Below are 15,670 nucleotides of genomic sequence, written 5' to 3'. Positions count from 1 at the left end.
GCGCTATATCAAATTTGTTGTGCAGTGCCCCCGTGCACATGTAATACACATGTTCTTTATTTTGCACAGAACACAAAATAAAAACATGAATAAGTCAGCCCTTGTAATTAGAATTCTTCAAAGAATTCAACTTTCTTTTAAACATTTCGAGTTGACATTGTGGGAGGGGTATGGAGGCCACCCACCAGTAGGTAAGAAGTTTCAATATCTTACACGTTTGTGAAAGATTTACATGATTGATGATGATGCATTGATGAACATTTTTGGGTAAGAATGTTGCAACCTGACGCTGTTTTTTTCTTTAATCTCAATGTAGCTGGAGTTACCCAGCCCTAAATTTTGTCATTGGGTTGTCATTTAAATGGCAACCCTATGATAAAATTTAGGGCTGGGTAACTCCAGCTAATCTCAATGAAGGTCAGTCATTGCAAAAATGATGATAAGACATGAATATGGGACTGAGAAACATTTCCAATTTTGTTAGGAAATACTTATAATTTTTTTTGACTCTCCATAGACTTTGTACACATGCGCTGAAGTGACTTCAGGTTGCAACATTCTTTCCGAATGTTGATTGACATTTGTCATTACTTTTTATGTTAAATATTTAACCCTTACCCTACTTGACCCTCCAACGCATGCCAATATGTGCCTCAAGAAAATCTCCTATGTTTTTTGCATGGCCCTCCAATATCTGCCATGTCATTTCAAGGGTAACTGGACAGGCACTCCAATACATGCCACAGAGAACAATGAGAGTCCTCTGATAACAAAGTGAGTGCCCCCAGCTGGTCAGTATCAGGCACCCTCCAGGGCCTCCAACTCCTGCCAATTGGAGCCTTCACTGTCAAGATAGTTTATCTGCCAATATACTGCAGCTGGAGGGCATTGGCATAACCAACTGACATGCAGTAAACTACCCTCAGAGAGTAAGGGTTAATCATTAATTTAGCTGTATTTCTATTTTTAATTGACAATTTAGTACTGTCACGCCCCAACTATCGCATCGGTCCCAACTATAGTTGGGGCTGTCCCAACTATAGTGCGGCAGTTGGGTCGGCCCAACTATAGTTGGGACTGTCCCAACTATAGTAAGATAGTTGGGTCGGCCCAACTATAGTTAGGACTGGAGTTCCGTGGTGCTGGCACCATGTATTCGTTGTGCATGCGTGTTGCGGGGCTGGCCTGCCACGTGGTACTGCGTAATTGGATGAGTTGTCCAGCTGGGTCACAGTCCAGCAACATTTTGCAAAATTCAAAGATTGGCGTGGCCGGCCAACTATGGGCCCCACCCATAGCTAATGTCAAAGGTCCCAAAAAAAACAAGTAAAGTCGGACGTGTAACAGAGCTATATAGGGAATGTTTTATAGTCGTACATCAATGTGAACTAAAGTTGGGACCGCAAAATAAAAATATTGCAGTGGCCCAACTATAGATGGGCCCCACCCATAGATAATTTCATTGGTCCCCAGTACAGTCATACGTGTATCAGAGCTGTAGGGAACGTTTTATAGTTGTACATCAATGTTACTATAGTTGGGACACTGCAAAATAAAAAGATTGGACTGGCCCAACTATAGATGGGCCCCCTTGATGACTCCCAACTATAGTTGGGCCCCCTTGATGACTCCCAACTATAGTTGGGCCAGCCCAACTGTGGAACCACAGTTGGGACCGTCCCAACTATAGTTGGGACAGTCCCAACTATAGTTGGGACCGATACCATAGTTGGGGCGTAACAGTACCGTTTACATTGTGTATCTGCCCTAACTTTGTGGCGTATGATTCAGTTGCAAATTGTTTTTATTTAATTGTCTTTAATCAATTGTTTACATGTAATTCTTCACTCCAGGCCCAGCTCTCGCCATTGACAGCTCAGCTGTAATTCCAGATAGGTCGTCAGAAAGTGGAGGAGGCCTTGCCAGTATATTTGACGGCTTGTTATGGGCTGTACCCAAGCACCGACGTTCCATCCAGCGCAATCGCACGAGACGGAGAGCTGAGGATAAGATGATCAAACACATACCCGAGGAGAAGTTTACAACTTGCGAAGTGTGCGGTCACGCCAAGATGATCGGGTTCTTATGTGGGTGAGTTTAGGACTGTAAAACTTCTCTCTTTCAAGAGAGAGTTGTTTGCTACCCCCTAACTTAGTCCGAGTAACTAGGACTCTACGAATCGCCTTTTTTAACATTTTGGAGATGGTCAGGCGATAGTAGGGTCCTAGGATCTTAGAGTACATGGCGATACCAATAACCTATTTTGACCATTTTCACTTGTACCCCCTATCAAAATCTTCAGATTTCACCCCCAAAACAGTCTTCAAACTGCCTGATGCGCCCCTGTAGGCTTCAGTGGGAATTGAAAATACAAATGGTGGTGGTTAGGTTCACATACCTTTGGGAAGAAAAGAGAAGTTTCACCTTCAATTCAGGAAACATCCTTGTCACAAACGCCTTGTTGGAGGCGCCATTTTGAATTCAGGAAAAATTGACTGGCATCAGACAGACCAATCACAGGGCACTTTGATTTGTCACCTGGGCACTTTGATTGGTCATCTGGATTGGTCGCCATGGTGACCAATCAAAGTGCCCTGTGATTGGTCTGTCTGATGCCAGTCAGTTTTTCCTGAATTCAAAATGGCAGCCTCCAACAAGGCGTTTGTGACAAGGATGTGACTAATGGCTGTGGCCCCAACCATAGTTGCGACTGTCCAGACAATACTTAGGGAATTCCTTACTACGTCAGTAGGGCAACACTATCCCTTAGGATTGGCCCAACTATAGTAAGGAATCCCCCAAGTATTGTTGCGAGTTCGGGTATAATACTATAAATAGCTCAAGAGAGATAGAGACTTAACTAGTATGGCACTTTCAGTTCATAAAATGTCGTTTTTCTTGATTATTTTTCCAGACACTGTTTGATCAGAATACGACAGGAGACGCGAGAGATTAGGAAACAGCTCATGGGACAGCGGGACGAAACAGACGCACTCCCCGACAGGGAGACCGTCGTCGTTTACGAGGGCGAACCATTGCGGCCGGAAGAGGAGGGGAAAGAGATTGTCGAGATGAAGAAGAAGAGACCCTCGTGGTTCAGCAGGGCTCTGCTGGAGTAGATCGTGGAGCAAGAAGATGGAAATCTCCCCACGATTAATGTTGCAGTTCTTCCCAACTTTTTCTTTGGATTGTTCCGGATTTGGCCATAAGCTCCGCCCAACCTTCACAGTCTTTGTGACTAATTTTGAACGAGCTGTTGTGGTCACATGACCAAAAGTACGGATCCAATTGGTCAAAATGGGAAATGTTTGATCACCAGACATTACTTTTTCCTACCGCAAGGAAACGCACCATTGTGATGCAGATGAGGCAAATGCAACACTGCCCTCTGTTGACAGCCAGCAGCAGACTTACGAGTTGTACACTTCTGATGCTTTCTGAATATTTCTGCTCAGAATCATCTATTCATTGTAGGTATTTTTTTTTTCTACTAAGATCCACAAAAGAACATGATGCAAATTTGCTATTTTTCAATCACATTTTTAGGCACAATGTAACTCATGAACAATGATGCTTGTTTGGGTTTCAAGTTTTATACAAATGTTTTTTTGCCCTAGTAAATGTGACACATTTTTCTATTTGAAGAAAGTCGGGACAGGAACAACCAATTTCTATTCCAAATCAGGCATGTTAGAGGTTTGAAAAAAGGTAATAAAACATGACAAAATTTACACCTAAAAGTATTCTCAATTTGTTTTTTCATTCCAAGGGAAAAACAAGTACAAAAGTTTAATACTTGAAAGGAGAGGTCAATATACATGTATTTACATTTATTACAACAATAAATACTTTGCTACTTTGATTTTGGCATAATTTGATGTGGTTACCCACTTTACCAAATATATATTGCATTTTATGCAAACCTAAAGAAACTATAATTAAGCAAAAATAAACTTATTGAATATAAACAAAAACAACATTGCACCTTTCAAAATGTCAATTTTCAAAAAAGTGCCAAGTTTGGACATCATGGACATATTTAAGCATTTCAGCATTTGATCCAGCACGAAAACTAGTTCAATCTCTGTTTTATTTGTATATAAAAACATGTAAGCAAACCTGTTTTTTTTAAACATAATACAGTGGATTGGAAAGTGTCCAATGTTCAACTGCATTTTTTTTTCACACACTGATAATGCAGCCTTACATCCTGTTTTACACCAGTTTTCTTAACCCCATGCATAGCATTTGATCATGAGCAGCCACTTTCCTGCTGCATATATCTCAAGGCACATAATTATGTTCAATGTAAATATAAAAATGTTAACAAAAAATGGACCAAAAGTTGACATACAATTGCCCAATAAATCTCATACAAAAAAGTGATTCATTAAAAACCGCACAAAATAGAGGTAAATGTAAAATAATGCATTTATAAAACGTTGAAGATGACAATGTTTAACGTCAGCATGTCAAATTAAAAATTCTGTACATTGCTATGTACAATGCCTTTGGTTATCAAACTCCACAGAATGGACCATTCAGGATGTGGGCCTAAGCCCCGCCCACCTTTGATATGTTAACTACCATGATCACCTGACCAAAAGTCACGCCCTAACTGGCCAATGTGCACTGTTTGATTGATGGGTAGGAGGGGTCTATTCTGTGCTCCCCCAAAAGTGAAATCAATAGCAATTTATGCAAATCTCGACACAATTAAGATGCATCATGTGACAACTTGTAGAGAGACTTGCTTGAAGACATCCCTCCTCCTCGTCTCCCTTGCATCCTTGGAGGATATTGGGGCGTAGAAGTAGAGAGCCAAGCAGTAGAAGACAAAGACCACACTCTTCACAATCACGCCCAGCACGGTGACATAGAGGGAAAGATGGGCGCGGTTGTAGAACCAGCACTGGCCACTCGCCTCACATTCCTGATGCCACAGCGTGCAGGTGGCGTCAAAGATGTAACCGAAGATGATTGGGCTGGGGATGGATCCTTCAAAGGAAGATGGTCGAAAGGAGATTCAAGAATTTTGCACTTCATGTAATTTTGGGAGTCATTCCCAAATAAAATTTGGCCAAGTATTGCCCCTTTAAAAGTGAGTAATTCCAAGAATTGTCCACCATTTGATTGGTTATGCACTAGTGCATGTTATGCAGTTGGCATCAAATTACAATTAGGACAAGAAGTGTCTCTGTAACACTTTAAATAGGGAAGTAATTATCGCAATTATATTAAATTAAAACAGTACACAAAATAGAGCAAGTGTATCGGATCATGTCCAGCAGGCACAATACATTAACATGCCATACACCGAGAGCTAAACGTACACAAACTAAAGGTAACTGCCTCTTTAACACATACTCATTCCTTGTTCAACGTGTACATACAGTGTATAAGCGGATTAGGAATTTAGGCAGAATAACCCCTTTAAACATGTGTCTTTTCTCAATGGTAAATTACGGTAGGCAGTTTCGTACGTGTATTCCAAATGACCCTTGAATGCTAAACTTGAGACCTGCATCAACTGCAACATGTCACCGTGATGAACTGGATCAAGCCCGATTATGTCTTCAATGCATTGCATGGAATTAAGTATTTGGCACACACGGGTATTGTGAGTCACGAACTGTAGAGTCATCGATACCAGTGACATTTTCTTCAGCTGTGATGCTGATTAATCTGAATTGTGTTGGCTTTGCTTACCTAAAGACCGGACTAGAAATCCGTGTAATCCCATAGCGTAGGCCTGTTGGCCATCTGGCACACATCTGAACAGAAGAAGGAATGAAGATGAAGAAAAAAAGTCAAATATTTTACTTTTGGTTTATGACTTTTGGCTCGTGAATTGGTTGAAGGATGTAAACTGAGTAAAAGCAAAATCTAAAAAACGCTTTTAGGCCATGTTTTCATTGAGAAAGAAATTTCATTTCGTCCATCTCCTGAATCCACACCCTGAAAATACCATATTTAATTTGCATATCTTACCGCAGCATGATATTTAAAGCCGGAACTCCACAAAAGACGTAGAACACAATGATAGCAGTGAGGACAACAATGAAGAGCCATAGATGACTACATGAGGCATGACATAGACCTGGTGTGGCACCACCGACAACAGAATCATTTAAATCTGTACACTCGCAATCACTGTAGATGTCCGTCTGTAAAATAAGACAACCATTAACTAAAAACCCTCCCAGATCTTCCAAACCAGAAGATTTGGAAGGACTCCTGCAGGATCAAGGAAACAATGAATTCCCTCTCTCTACAAGCCCCCTCAGAGTGGCTAACTCCCCCCCCCCCCTCCGTCCCCACCTGACCAAAGTTTATAACATGTTATTGTAAAGAATTAAATCACCTCACATTTTAGGAAATATCGTCTACACTATTTCAAATCCTGATTCATTGCTTCGGACTTTTGTTTTCTGTATGCTTTGACTTCACAACCTCAGATCCCCTACACACTTGGGCAAAATCCTAGACTTCATATTTGAAAGAAGTCTAGGATTAAAACATCTTCACTCTGCCTGTGTGCCCAAGTAACATTCTGGCCAAGGATAGATGATATTTTACCTGATCATCATAGCTTTGGCAGCCAGCATGACAGGCACTGAAGTAAATCATACCATTGTCACCACACACTGGTGAATAGAACTCCGTAGAGCAATCACATGCCGCATTGCAGGTACTTTCAAATGTCACACCTGTTAGTGACCTAGGAGCAAATGAAAGGTTTCATTAACAAAAGTAATGGCATCGTGATCTAAAGCAATGAATGCAAGATTTGCAGGTAGTCCTGCAGATTGCAGGTTTGAGTCCAGTCTGAGGTGCCTGTGTCCTTGGGCATGACACTTTACGCTTATTGCTTCTCCCTACCAAGGAGTAAATGGGTACCTGTGAGGGCAGAGATGGTCAGTGTGTTTGAAATAGCCATTTCCGCAGAACAAATGGCTGCACTGATTGTATATTCCTCAGTGACCTGAGATGTTATAAGGAATGTTTTATTGGTCCAATGATCAGAGATAATAATGTAATGCATTTTAATCTTTGTTAAAGGTGCTTGGTAATACTATAATAGGTTTGCAGAACAGTTAAAAATGGTGGTACAGTTTCAGTGTCATTTGAGGGTATACAAAATGTGTCCCCATACGCCACCCATGGTTGGCCAACACCACCCTCTACCGTTGCCGCATAAAGCCGTTAAGTTATATCCACCTGTTTCCATGGTAATCCTTAAATACACCTGCTAGAGGTATCTCATCGCATCTTAGAAGCAATCCAAGCATGAGGATGCCGTCCACAGCCGTGACTATCGCGCAGAGTTTGAGCAGTGCAGGGATCTTCATGTTGTAACGTTTGACAATCCAGCCACTGAAGAGGACCGTGCCGCCCCCAGCTATCGTGGCAATTACACCTAGGAAAAAAATTAGATTTTCAAAATTGTCTAGGGTGGAGACTGGAGAATCATGAATTCAATTACCTTAAAAATTCTGTATGTCCCCAAGGCCCATGTTACTGTACCTAGACCATCCATTTATGTCATTTGTTTTTTTCTGCAATATTTTATACATGTAGTTTCACGAATGTTAAACACTGTGTTATCCATAACTGGCTTGATGGGCAAATGGGAATGTTTGGGGGCTTTTTGGTAAGAATGAAGATTCCCTGTTGTGAAAAGAACTTGACCTTCTGAAATGTCATGAAATGACCACAGTAACCAAAAAAGAAAAGAAAAGGAAAATGGGTTCTACAAGTTTTCCAAAATGACAAAATAGGAAGGAAACCTTATTTTCCCTTCACGGTGTCAACGCCCCCATGTCCAATCGTACCAACTATCAGGCTGGCATCTCCAGAGCTGACTCCAAACTGGCTCTCAAGGAACTTGGGCAAGAAGGCCTGAGAGCCGGACAGGAAGATCACGTCTGCCGTTAAGGCCATGTTGAGCAACATGTAGGTGGGGTTACGGAAGAGAAGCTTGGTCGCCGTGGGCATGTCTCCCCACGTCAGGCCGAAGTCTTCCCTGCTTACGATTTCAACGCCGGATTTTGTGTGTGCCTGGGATGAGCGTTGGCACCGGTGTTTCTTGGTTTCTGCAGAGTACCAAGAGAAATTTTAGTTGGTTAATGATCGTGTGATTGATCTATGTTGTGTAAGGTGCCAAAACGTAACAGTGACAGTGTTAAGATGGCTTTCAATTCAAAACTTAAAAATCCCTTTATGTTTATAAACATCCACAGAATGTTGGGTTTTTTTTTTTTGGGGGGGGTGTTTTATTGGGAAAGGCAGGTATACCTTTGTCTTTTTATTGAATGTTATATCCTTGAATATCCTTTGTTATCAGAGCAGACTAGTGACAAGGGAACAGTACCAAATTTTGATATTTTTTTAACCCAGAAAAATAACTGATTTTCAAATTTTGTGACTAACGAAAAGATTACCTGAAAGTTCGACTGGGAAGTAGCTTATTGGCAAAGCTAAGAAAAGAGCGAAAATTGAACACAGAAGAAATCCCAACCACCATGCTCCTATCCATTCTCTGTTGGACGAGTCTATTCCTAAACTGTTATCACAGAAACACAGAAAAAAAGTTTAATAAAAGTGAGTGGTCCTTTTTAAAAGTTTTATTTAAAATGGGCAAAATTTGGTTTTAAAAACGGAGAGATAGCTTGAACGTAAAAAGAACAACGCCCACCATATTCAAACCTCTAGGATGCTGGCCATAACCCTTTAAAAGAAACCTACCCATACTTTTTTAGTTTCACCTTGCAATAAAAGTTGGACCAAACAAATGTAAGCAGTGATTATGAGTCACATTTAGAAAGCTGATTAAAAGTTTCTAAGAGGAAAAAATGCAAGCTATTCTAATTCTTTTATTAGTATCATCTATAAAATGTTCTGAGTTAGGTATTAACGCTCTTATACCCTCTGGTATAAAATACCATCAGATAATATATTCAAGGAATGAATATGGCTCAAGTAACTTACATGGATGTGTCTATCTCAAGAAAATCTGTGTAGACTTTGTCAAGGATGACCCCGGCTGCTGTGAACCCGATGGCAGGCCCCAAAGCCCAGCTGAACGAAAAAATACCTGTTGGTGAAAAATATGAGTGGATTGCGATTAGTGATACGTTTGCAATTTAATACAAATACAAAATACAATGTACCTAATTTCTTGCACACTTTGTTAGCGTTTTATGCATTTATGCGATGTTTGTTTCCAACTGGATTTTTGGTGAATGAAACTTGTAACTTTGTTACAATCTTTGGTTACATTTTTGTATACGTTTTCCTTTATGTTTGCATATACAAATACAGAGGAAACTGAACATCAGTGTTTAAATTTTGTTCCAAAATTATTTTTAAAATATGAAGGAAAATCTAGTCTGTGAAATTGTGGTAACTTTCTTACCAAGATAAAGACCAACTGATTCCATCCGGACACTCTCATCAATAAAGGCCGGTCCTAGGGAGTAGAGAGGGGCACATGCTGTCCCGAAGAAGAGGTTAGCAAGGATGAAGACATACCAATATCGTGACAAGCTGGAGATTTTGGATTCGTCCTCTTGGAAGCACTGCTCTGTTGGCAGATCCCTGATAGGCCTCGGTGAGCAAACATCGCTACGATTATTGACCGTGAACTGGTAGAGATCGGTGGTAAAGTGCGGCAAGGCGAATACGAAGGAACCAATAGCAAGGCTGACCAGGCCGGCGGCGAGCCATCGGGGCCGGTTGCCTCGCGCGCCGCAGTAGCCGACTAGAGCAAGCAAGAACGCCGCAATCACGTCATAAAAGGATGGCAGGAGACCCAGCTGAGAAGCTGACAACTCGAAACGTCTCTCCAAGCTGCTCATGGAGGAGTTTACGAGACCGTTGACGGCCACGCCTTGGACCATGGCAGCGCAACAGATGCAGGTTAGCAACCAAGGAGCTGTGTTGAATCGCTGGAAGCAGGAAGGCCTCCATGATCTCCAGCCGCAACGGAGATTCCTCCCAGGGATGGATTTCGAGGCGGTATCTTCCGGAGGACCAGAGCGCCATTCTTCAAGCTCCATGCCTACATGTACGCCGTCCATACTGCAAGCTGACGCCACAGCCATATCTCATCGACTCACTTTGGTATCTCAATATTTGACATCATAATTTTGAAATATTTGTTCGAGCTTGTACCATCCTACTTTGGGAAACCATTTCCTTGCTCTGTATATACAGACAAGGAAAACAAAACGACAGTAACAATGTAGACGAACTTTTCGGTTGAGGAAACTTTCAGACGGGTGTGGGAAGTGACTCACAGTGTATGTCTACGCAGTGCGGAAGGTCTGTGGCATCACTGACGAGACGCGCTTTGTTTGCACCAGTTCTCTGGGGAAAACTCAAATTTCTGACATTTTATAAGTGTCGCGTAAGGGGATATGTATTTCGGAAATGAGGACCATTGCAGCATTTTAAAAGGGAATTTTATTCATGAAAGCTGTTGAGTTCACCTTAATTGCAACAGCTGGCCCTATATCAGTTTCTTGTGACATTTCTTTTTAGCTTTGGCTTCTAAAAAAGAGAAAGCTTAGTATATATTTTTTTCTTACGGAGAGGCTAGGAACCGCATGGTCCTAATTTTTATTTTCGAAGGGCGGGAAAGAAGTAAGAATTTAGATTTCGCTCTATGAACAGCCTCTACCTCCATATCGACAATAATTATTCAAAAATGTTGGATAAGCTTCAACACATATATCTTTTTGATAAAGTTCATTTGGGTATCAAAACACCGACCATCGATACTGAATTAAAATATAACCTAGGCCTATGCATGTATAATGAGATGCTTGAAACATGGATCCATGCAGCACTAATATAGCAAAATTACAGATGTGAAAAAGACCTTACAAAAAATGGACGAAAGAAAATACAAATCTCCGCTGAATTGGTAAATATCTGTGTTGAGACTTGGGCCTATAAAAATTATACCGGTCTGTGCCAAACACCTTTTTTTCAGCCATGCATAGTTTATGTCTGGGGGAATAGGCTGGTGGATTCTTAAAAAATAATAAAAAATAAATGTGTCGATCAGTTTTGACAACTCGGAGATATCATATTTTACATATTTTAATAGCGAGCCAGGCGGGGACGCTGAATGATAGAAGCAAAATCGGGGCGGCGACATCGGCCTGTCGGAAAAAGCGTGCACGTCAGACGGCAGGGATGAAGAGCGCTGCCTACTGTCCGAGAGTGTCCATGAGTGTCCGCTTTTGACCGTGCCCCTAGGGCCTGCAATAAACTGCCGTAGACCCCAATGATAAATGCCCGGCCCCTAGCCGAATAGGAAGGTGAGAATCTATATGTGCCCCGATACAAAGAGTAGAAATCTACGCGTCTGCCTTTTGAAAATAATACACAATTGCGGTGTTCATTGTTGCGTAATGATCCGCCTAGCACACGACTGTTTTGCACATTAGGCTGTGTTATGCAGCTTTCTAACAAACCAAACACACTGGGCTCATTATATCGACTTGTTTTTACCCATTAAGGTAAAGCAAATGGACCCAGTAATCTTCCTGGCGCGTTTGCTCACCTATAAAGACAACTTTTCTCAGTTTCAGGAAAATTCTAAGGTAACGAAATGGCCGAGTGGTTACGTTTCGTCGTCCACGATTAGCGGGGTCCCGGGTTCGAATCCCGCTGGTGTCTTTTTGGTTTTTAACGTATGAGTTCAATCATTTACTATAAGAGATTTAATTTCCCGTCGTAAAGTACCAACAGTACCTTAGCTTAATCGGTAAGCACTGCTGCTGGTACTGTCCGCGAGTTCCAGGTTGGCGCCTTCGTACAGGTTCAGGGCATGTGGTCCACTCGGAGGATCAGGGCTTAGGGGCCGCCCTGTTCCTCCCTTAGCTCTTTGCTTTTACATGGTGCCTGGCCCTCCGGGGTTATATGGATGGATAGGGAAGGAAGTGTGTATTGGTCGGGGACGCCGAGACCCCGGAAGAGAACTAAGGGATCGGCTGGGGCATTGTTATGGCTCAGACCGATCCCTGAAAGCTTGACTAGCACATAACTTTTTGATTTTTTTTACCCTCTATCTTTTATACTTTGGTTTAGTTTGATATCTACAGCTGCTCGGCAGGTCTACGGGTAATATCAAAATTGAAACAAAGGTGTATGTCATAAATCAATGAATATTTCATAATTGACTATAATCAAAACGGACTTTCGTTTGATCAATTTGACTATCATTATATAATGACGCGATTGCCAATTGACGTAAGAAACGCCATAAATTATACCGGGAAAGAATAAAGATGTACATTGTAATATAAATATTATTTATACATCTTTCAAATAACGTGTCTTTAATTGTGAGCATTCCAAACAATACAGTAATTCGCAACAGTAATAGAATGGTATATGATAGCACGATTATTGCGTCTCTATTAAATTTAAAAAATATAATTTAGGCCCCTATGTGTGAAATATTCTTTGATTGACTATGATCTTCCATACGAATGAGTTAATTCGCAAAATATAGCAACAACAAAAGAGAAAGAAAAAGAGAACATTACTTTACCCTAAAAACTGGAAATATAATTTGTTTTAAAAAAGTCAAATGGGACACTTCATGTATTGATTTAACAGTTTGCAAGGAGTTAGCCTTACATTTTTAACAAAATTGGGAAAAAACAGATGTTTCTGGAAAATTGCAGATTGTATGGGGTTAGATGTTTATGAAACATTTCAAATTGTAAGGGGTGAACCTTGCATATTTTAGCGAAATTGGGCAAAATCAGATCTTTCTGGAAAATTTCAGATTGTAAGGGGTTAACCTTGCTTTTTAGTGAAATTTGGCGAAAGAAGATGTGGATGAAAAATTTCAAATTGTAAGGGGTTAAATTTGCTTTTTTAGTACAATTGGAAAAATTTAAAAGTTTATGAAAAATTTCAGATTGTAAGTGGTTAACTTTGCATTTTTAGCAAAATTGGGCAAAGTCAGATTTGTATGAAAAATTGTAAGGGCTTAACCTTGCCAATTTGGGCAAAATCAGATGTTTCTGGAAAATTGCAGATTGAAAGGGGTTAACTTTGCTTTTTTAGTGAAATTTGGCAAAGTTGGATGTTTATGAAAAATTTCAAATTGTAAGGGGTTAACCCTGCATTTTTGTAAACGAAATTGGGAAAAATCAGATGTTTTCGGAAAATTGCAGAATTGAATGGGGTTAACTTGGCATTTTTAGCAAATCTCGGCAATATCAGATTTTTATGAAAAATCTCGAATTGTAAGGGGTGAACCTTGCATTTTTAGCAAAATTGGGCAAAATGTTTCTGAAAAATTTCAGATGTAAGGGGTTAACCTTGCTTTTCAAATTGTTAGGGGTTAACCTTGCATTTTTTTTGCAAAATAGGAAAAAATCAGGTTTTATGAAAAAAATTCAGATTGTAATGGGTTAATCTTGCATTTTTAGCAAAATTGGGCAATATCAGATTTGTATGAAAAATCAAAAATTGTAAGGGGTTTACCTTTGCCAAATTAGGGCAAAATCAGAAGTTTCTAGAATTAAAATTGCAGATTGAAAGGGGTTAACCTTGCATTTTAAGCAAAATTCGGCAAAATGAGATCTTTATGAAAAATTCTAATTGTAAGGGGTTAACTTTTGCCAAATTAGGGCAAAATCAGGTGTTTATGAAAAAAATGCGGATTGAAAGGGGTAAACCTTGCATTTTTAGCAAAATAGGGCTCAATCAGATTTGTGTGAAAAATCAAAAATTGTAAGGGGTTAACCTTTGCCAAATTAGGGCAAAATCAGAAGTTTCTAGAAAATTGCAGATTGAAAGGGGTTAACCTTGCATTTTTAGCAAAATTGGGCAAAATCAGATGTTTCTGAAAAAAATCCGATGTAAGGAATTAACCTTAGTAAGGGGTTAAGATTGCATTTTTTTAGCAAAGTTGGGAAAAAGTTTAATGTTTATGAAAAATTTCAAATTGTAAGGTATTAACCATTGATTTTTTAGCAAAATGGGGCAAAACCAGGTGTTTATGGAATATTTCAGTTTGTAAGGGGTTAACTTTGCATTTTTAGAAAAAATTGGTCAAAATCAAATTTAAATGAAAAATCAAAAATTGTAATGGATTAACCTTGCCGAAATAGGGCAAAATCAGATGTTTCTCAAAAATTGCAGATTGTAAGGGCTTAACCTCACATTTTTAGCAAAATTTGGCAAAAAGAAATGTTTATGAAAAATTTCAAATTTTAAGGGGTGAACCTTGCATATTTTAGCCAAATTGGGCAAAATTAGACGTTAATGTGAAGATTCAAGCTGTAAGAGGTTAACCTTGCTTTTTTTGGAAAATAGGGCACCATCAGATCTTTCTGGAAAATTGCAGATTGTAATGGCTTAACCTTGTATTTTTAGCAAAATAGGGCAAAATCAGATTTGTATGAAAATTAAAAAATTGTAAGGGGTTAACCTTGCTTTTTAAACAAAATTTGGTGCATATTTTACTAAAATTGGGCAAAATCAGATGTTTCTAAAAAAAATTAAAGTTAAGGCATTAAGGCCCCCCCCCCCAAAAAAAAATTATTCGGTATCTGGTCAGAGATTTTTCATACAAATCTGATTTTGTCAATTTTCACTAAAAAAGCAAGGTTAACCCCTTTCAATCTGCAATTTTCTAGAAACTTCTGATTTTGCCCTAATTTGGCAAGGTTAATTCCTTACAAGTTACATCGGATTTTTTTCAGAAACATCTGATTTTGCCCAATTTTAGTAAAATATGCACCAAATTTTGCTACAAAAGAAAGGTTAATCCCTTACAATTGTAGATTTTTCATACAAATCTGATTTTGCCAATTTTCACTAAAAAAGCAAGGTTAACCCCTTTCAATCTGCAATTTTCTAGAAACCTCTGATTTTGCCCTAGTTTGGCAAGGTTAATCCGTTACATCTGGAATTTTTCAGAAACATCTGATTTTGCCCAATTTTTGTAAAATATGCACCAAATTTTGCTACAAAAGAAAGGTTAATCCCTTACAATTGTAGATTTTTCATAAAAATCTGATTTTGCCAATTTTCACTAAAAATGCAAGGTTAACCCCTTTCAATCTGCAATTTTCTAGAAACTTCTGATTTTGCCCTAATTTGGCAAAGGGTTTTTTTTTATTTTTCATACAAATCTGATTTAGCCCAATTTTGCTAAAAATGCCAAGTTAACCCATTACAATCTGATTTTTTTAATAAACACCTGATTTTGCCCTATTTTGCTAAAAAATGCAAGGTTAACCCCTAACAATTTGAAAAGCAAGGTTAACCCCTTACATTTGAAATTTTTCAGAAACATCTCATTTTGCCCAATTTTGCTAAAAATGCCAAGTTAGCCCCATTCAATTCTGCAATTTTCCAGAAACATCTGATTTTTTTCCAATTTCGCTTTAAAAATGCAGGGTTAACCCCTTACAATTTGAATTTTTCATAAACATCCAACTTTGCCAATTTTCACTAAAAAAATAAACATTTCATTAACGTTTCTTTTTGCCCAATTTTGCTAAAAATGTGAGGTTAAGCCCTTACAATCTGCGATTTTTGAGAAACATCTGATTTTGGCCTAGTTTGGCAAGATTAATCCATTACAATTTTTTATTTTTTATTTAAATTTGATTTGGTCCAATTTTGCTAA

The 15,670-nt window shown here is 39.2% G+C and overlaps 2 protein-coding genes across 2 annotated transcripts; one reads left to right on the top strand and one right to left on the bottom strand.

Annotated features, from left to right (window-relative positions):
* Nucleotides 1–16: 16 nt before the first annotated feature.
* On the top strand, nucleotides 17–3,740 carry LOC119729544 (39S ribosomal protein L32, mitochondrial-like). Its single transcript, XM_038202148.1, has 3 exons — nucleotides 17–191; nucleotides 1,854–2,091; nucleotides 2,915–3,740. The coding sequence occupies exons 1-3, from the start codon at nucleotides 50–52 to the stop codon at nucleotides 3,117–3,119; spliced, it is 585 nt and encodes a 194-aa protein (XP_038058076.1). The 5' UTR covers nucleotides 17–49; the 3' UTR covers nucleotides 3,120–3,740.
* A 576-nt stretch (nucleotides 3,741–4,316) lies between these two features.
* On the bottom strand, nucleotides 4,317–10,295 carry LOC119729529 (solute carrier organic anion transporter family member 4A1-like). Its single transcript, XM_038202126.1, has 9 exons — nucleotides 9,419–10,295; nucleotides 8,992–9,097; nucleotides 8,445–8,566; nucleotides 7,836–8,096; nucleotides 7,222–7,420; nucleotides 6,580–6,721; nucleotides 5,992–6,167; nucleotides 5,710–5,774; nucleotides 4,317–4,998 (listed from the first exon to the last, which is right to left on the bottom strand). Exons 1-9 carry the CDS (start codon nucleotides 10,104–10,106, stop codon nucleotides 4,727–4,729), a joined length of 2,031 nt encoding a protein of 676 aa, XP_038058054.1. The 5' UTR covers nucleotides 10,107–10,295; the 3' UTR covers nucleotides 4,317–4,726.
* Between the last annotated feature and the right edge of the window lie 5,375 nt (nucleotides 10,296–15,670).

The sequence above is a fragment of the Patiria miniata genome, unplaced genomic scaffold, assembly GCF_015706575.1.
Source record: "Patiria miniata isolate m_02_andy unplaced genomic scaffold, ASM1570657v1 HiC_scaffold_21, whole genome shotgun sequence".
Classification (NCBI taxonomy): Eukaryota; Metazoa; Echinodermata; class Asteroidea; order Valvatida; family Asterinidae; genus Patiria; species Patiria miniata.
The sequence above is the reverse complement of the archived record's forward strand: the minus strand, read 5'-3'. Positions and strand labels throughout refer to the sequence as shown.

Coding starts and splice junctions, on each gene's coding strand:
- LOC119729544 (XM_038202148.1), top strand. CDS start 50: ATGTTCTTTATTTTGCACAGAACACAAAATAAAAACATGAATAAGTCA. Junction 192..1,853: donor TGGAGGCCACCCACCAGTAG/GTAAGAAGTTTC, acceptor TCTTCACTCCAG/GCCCAGCTCTCGCCATTGAC. Junction 2,092..2,914: donor ATGATCGGGTTCTTATGTGG/GTGAGTTTAGGA, acceptor TTATTTTTCCAG/ACACTGTTTGATCAGAATAC.
- LOC119729529 (XM_038202126.1), bottom strand. CDS start 10,106: ATGGCTGTGGCGTCAGCTTGCAGTATGGACGGCGTACATGTAGGCATG. Junction 9,098..9,418: donor ATCAGTTGGTCTTTATCTTG/GTAAGAAAGTTA, acceptor TTTCACCAACAG/GTATTTTTTCGTTCAGCTGG. Junction 5,775..5,991: donor GCTTTAAATATCATGCTGCG/GTAAGATATGCA, acceptor TCTTCTGTTCAG/ATGTGTGCCAGATGGCCAAC.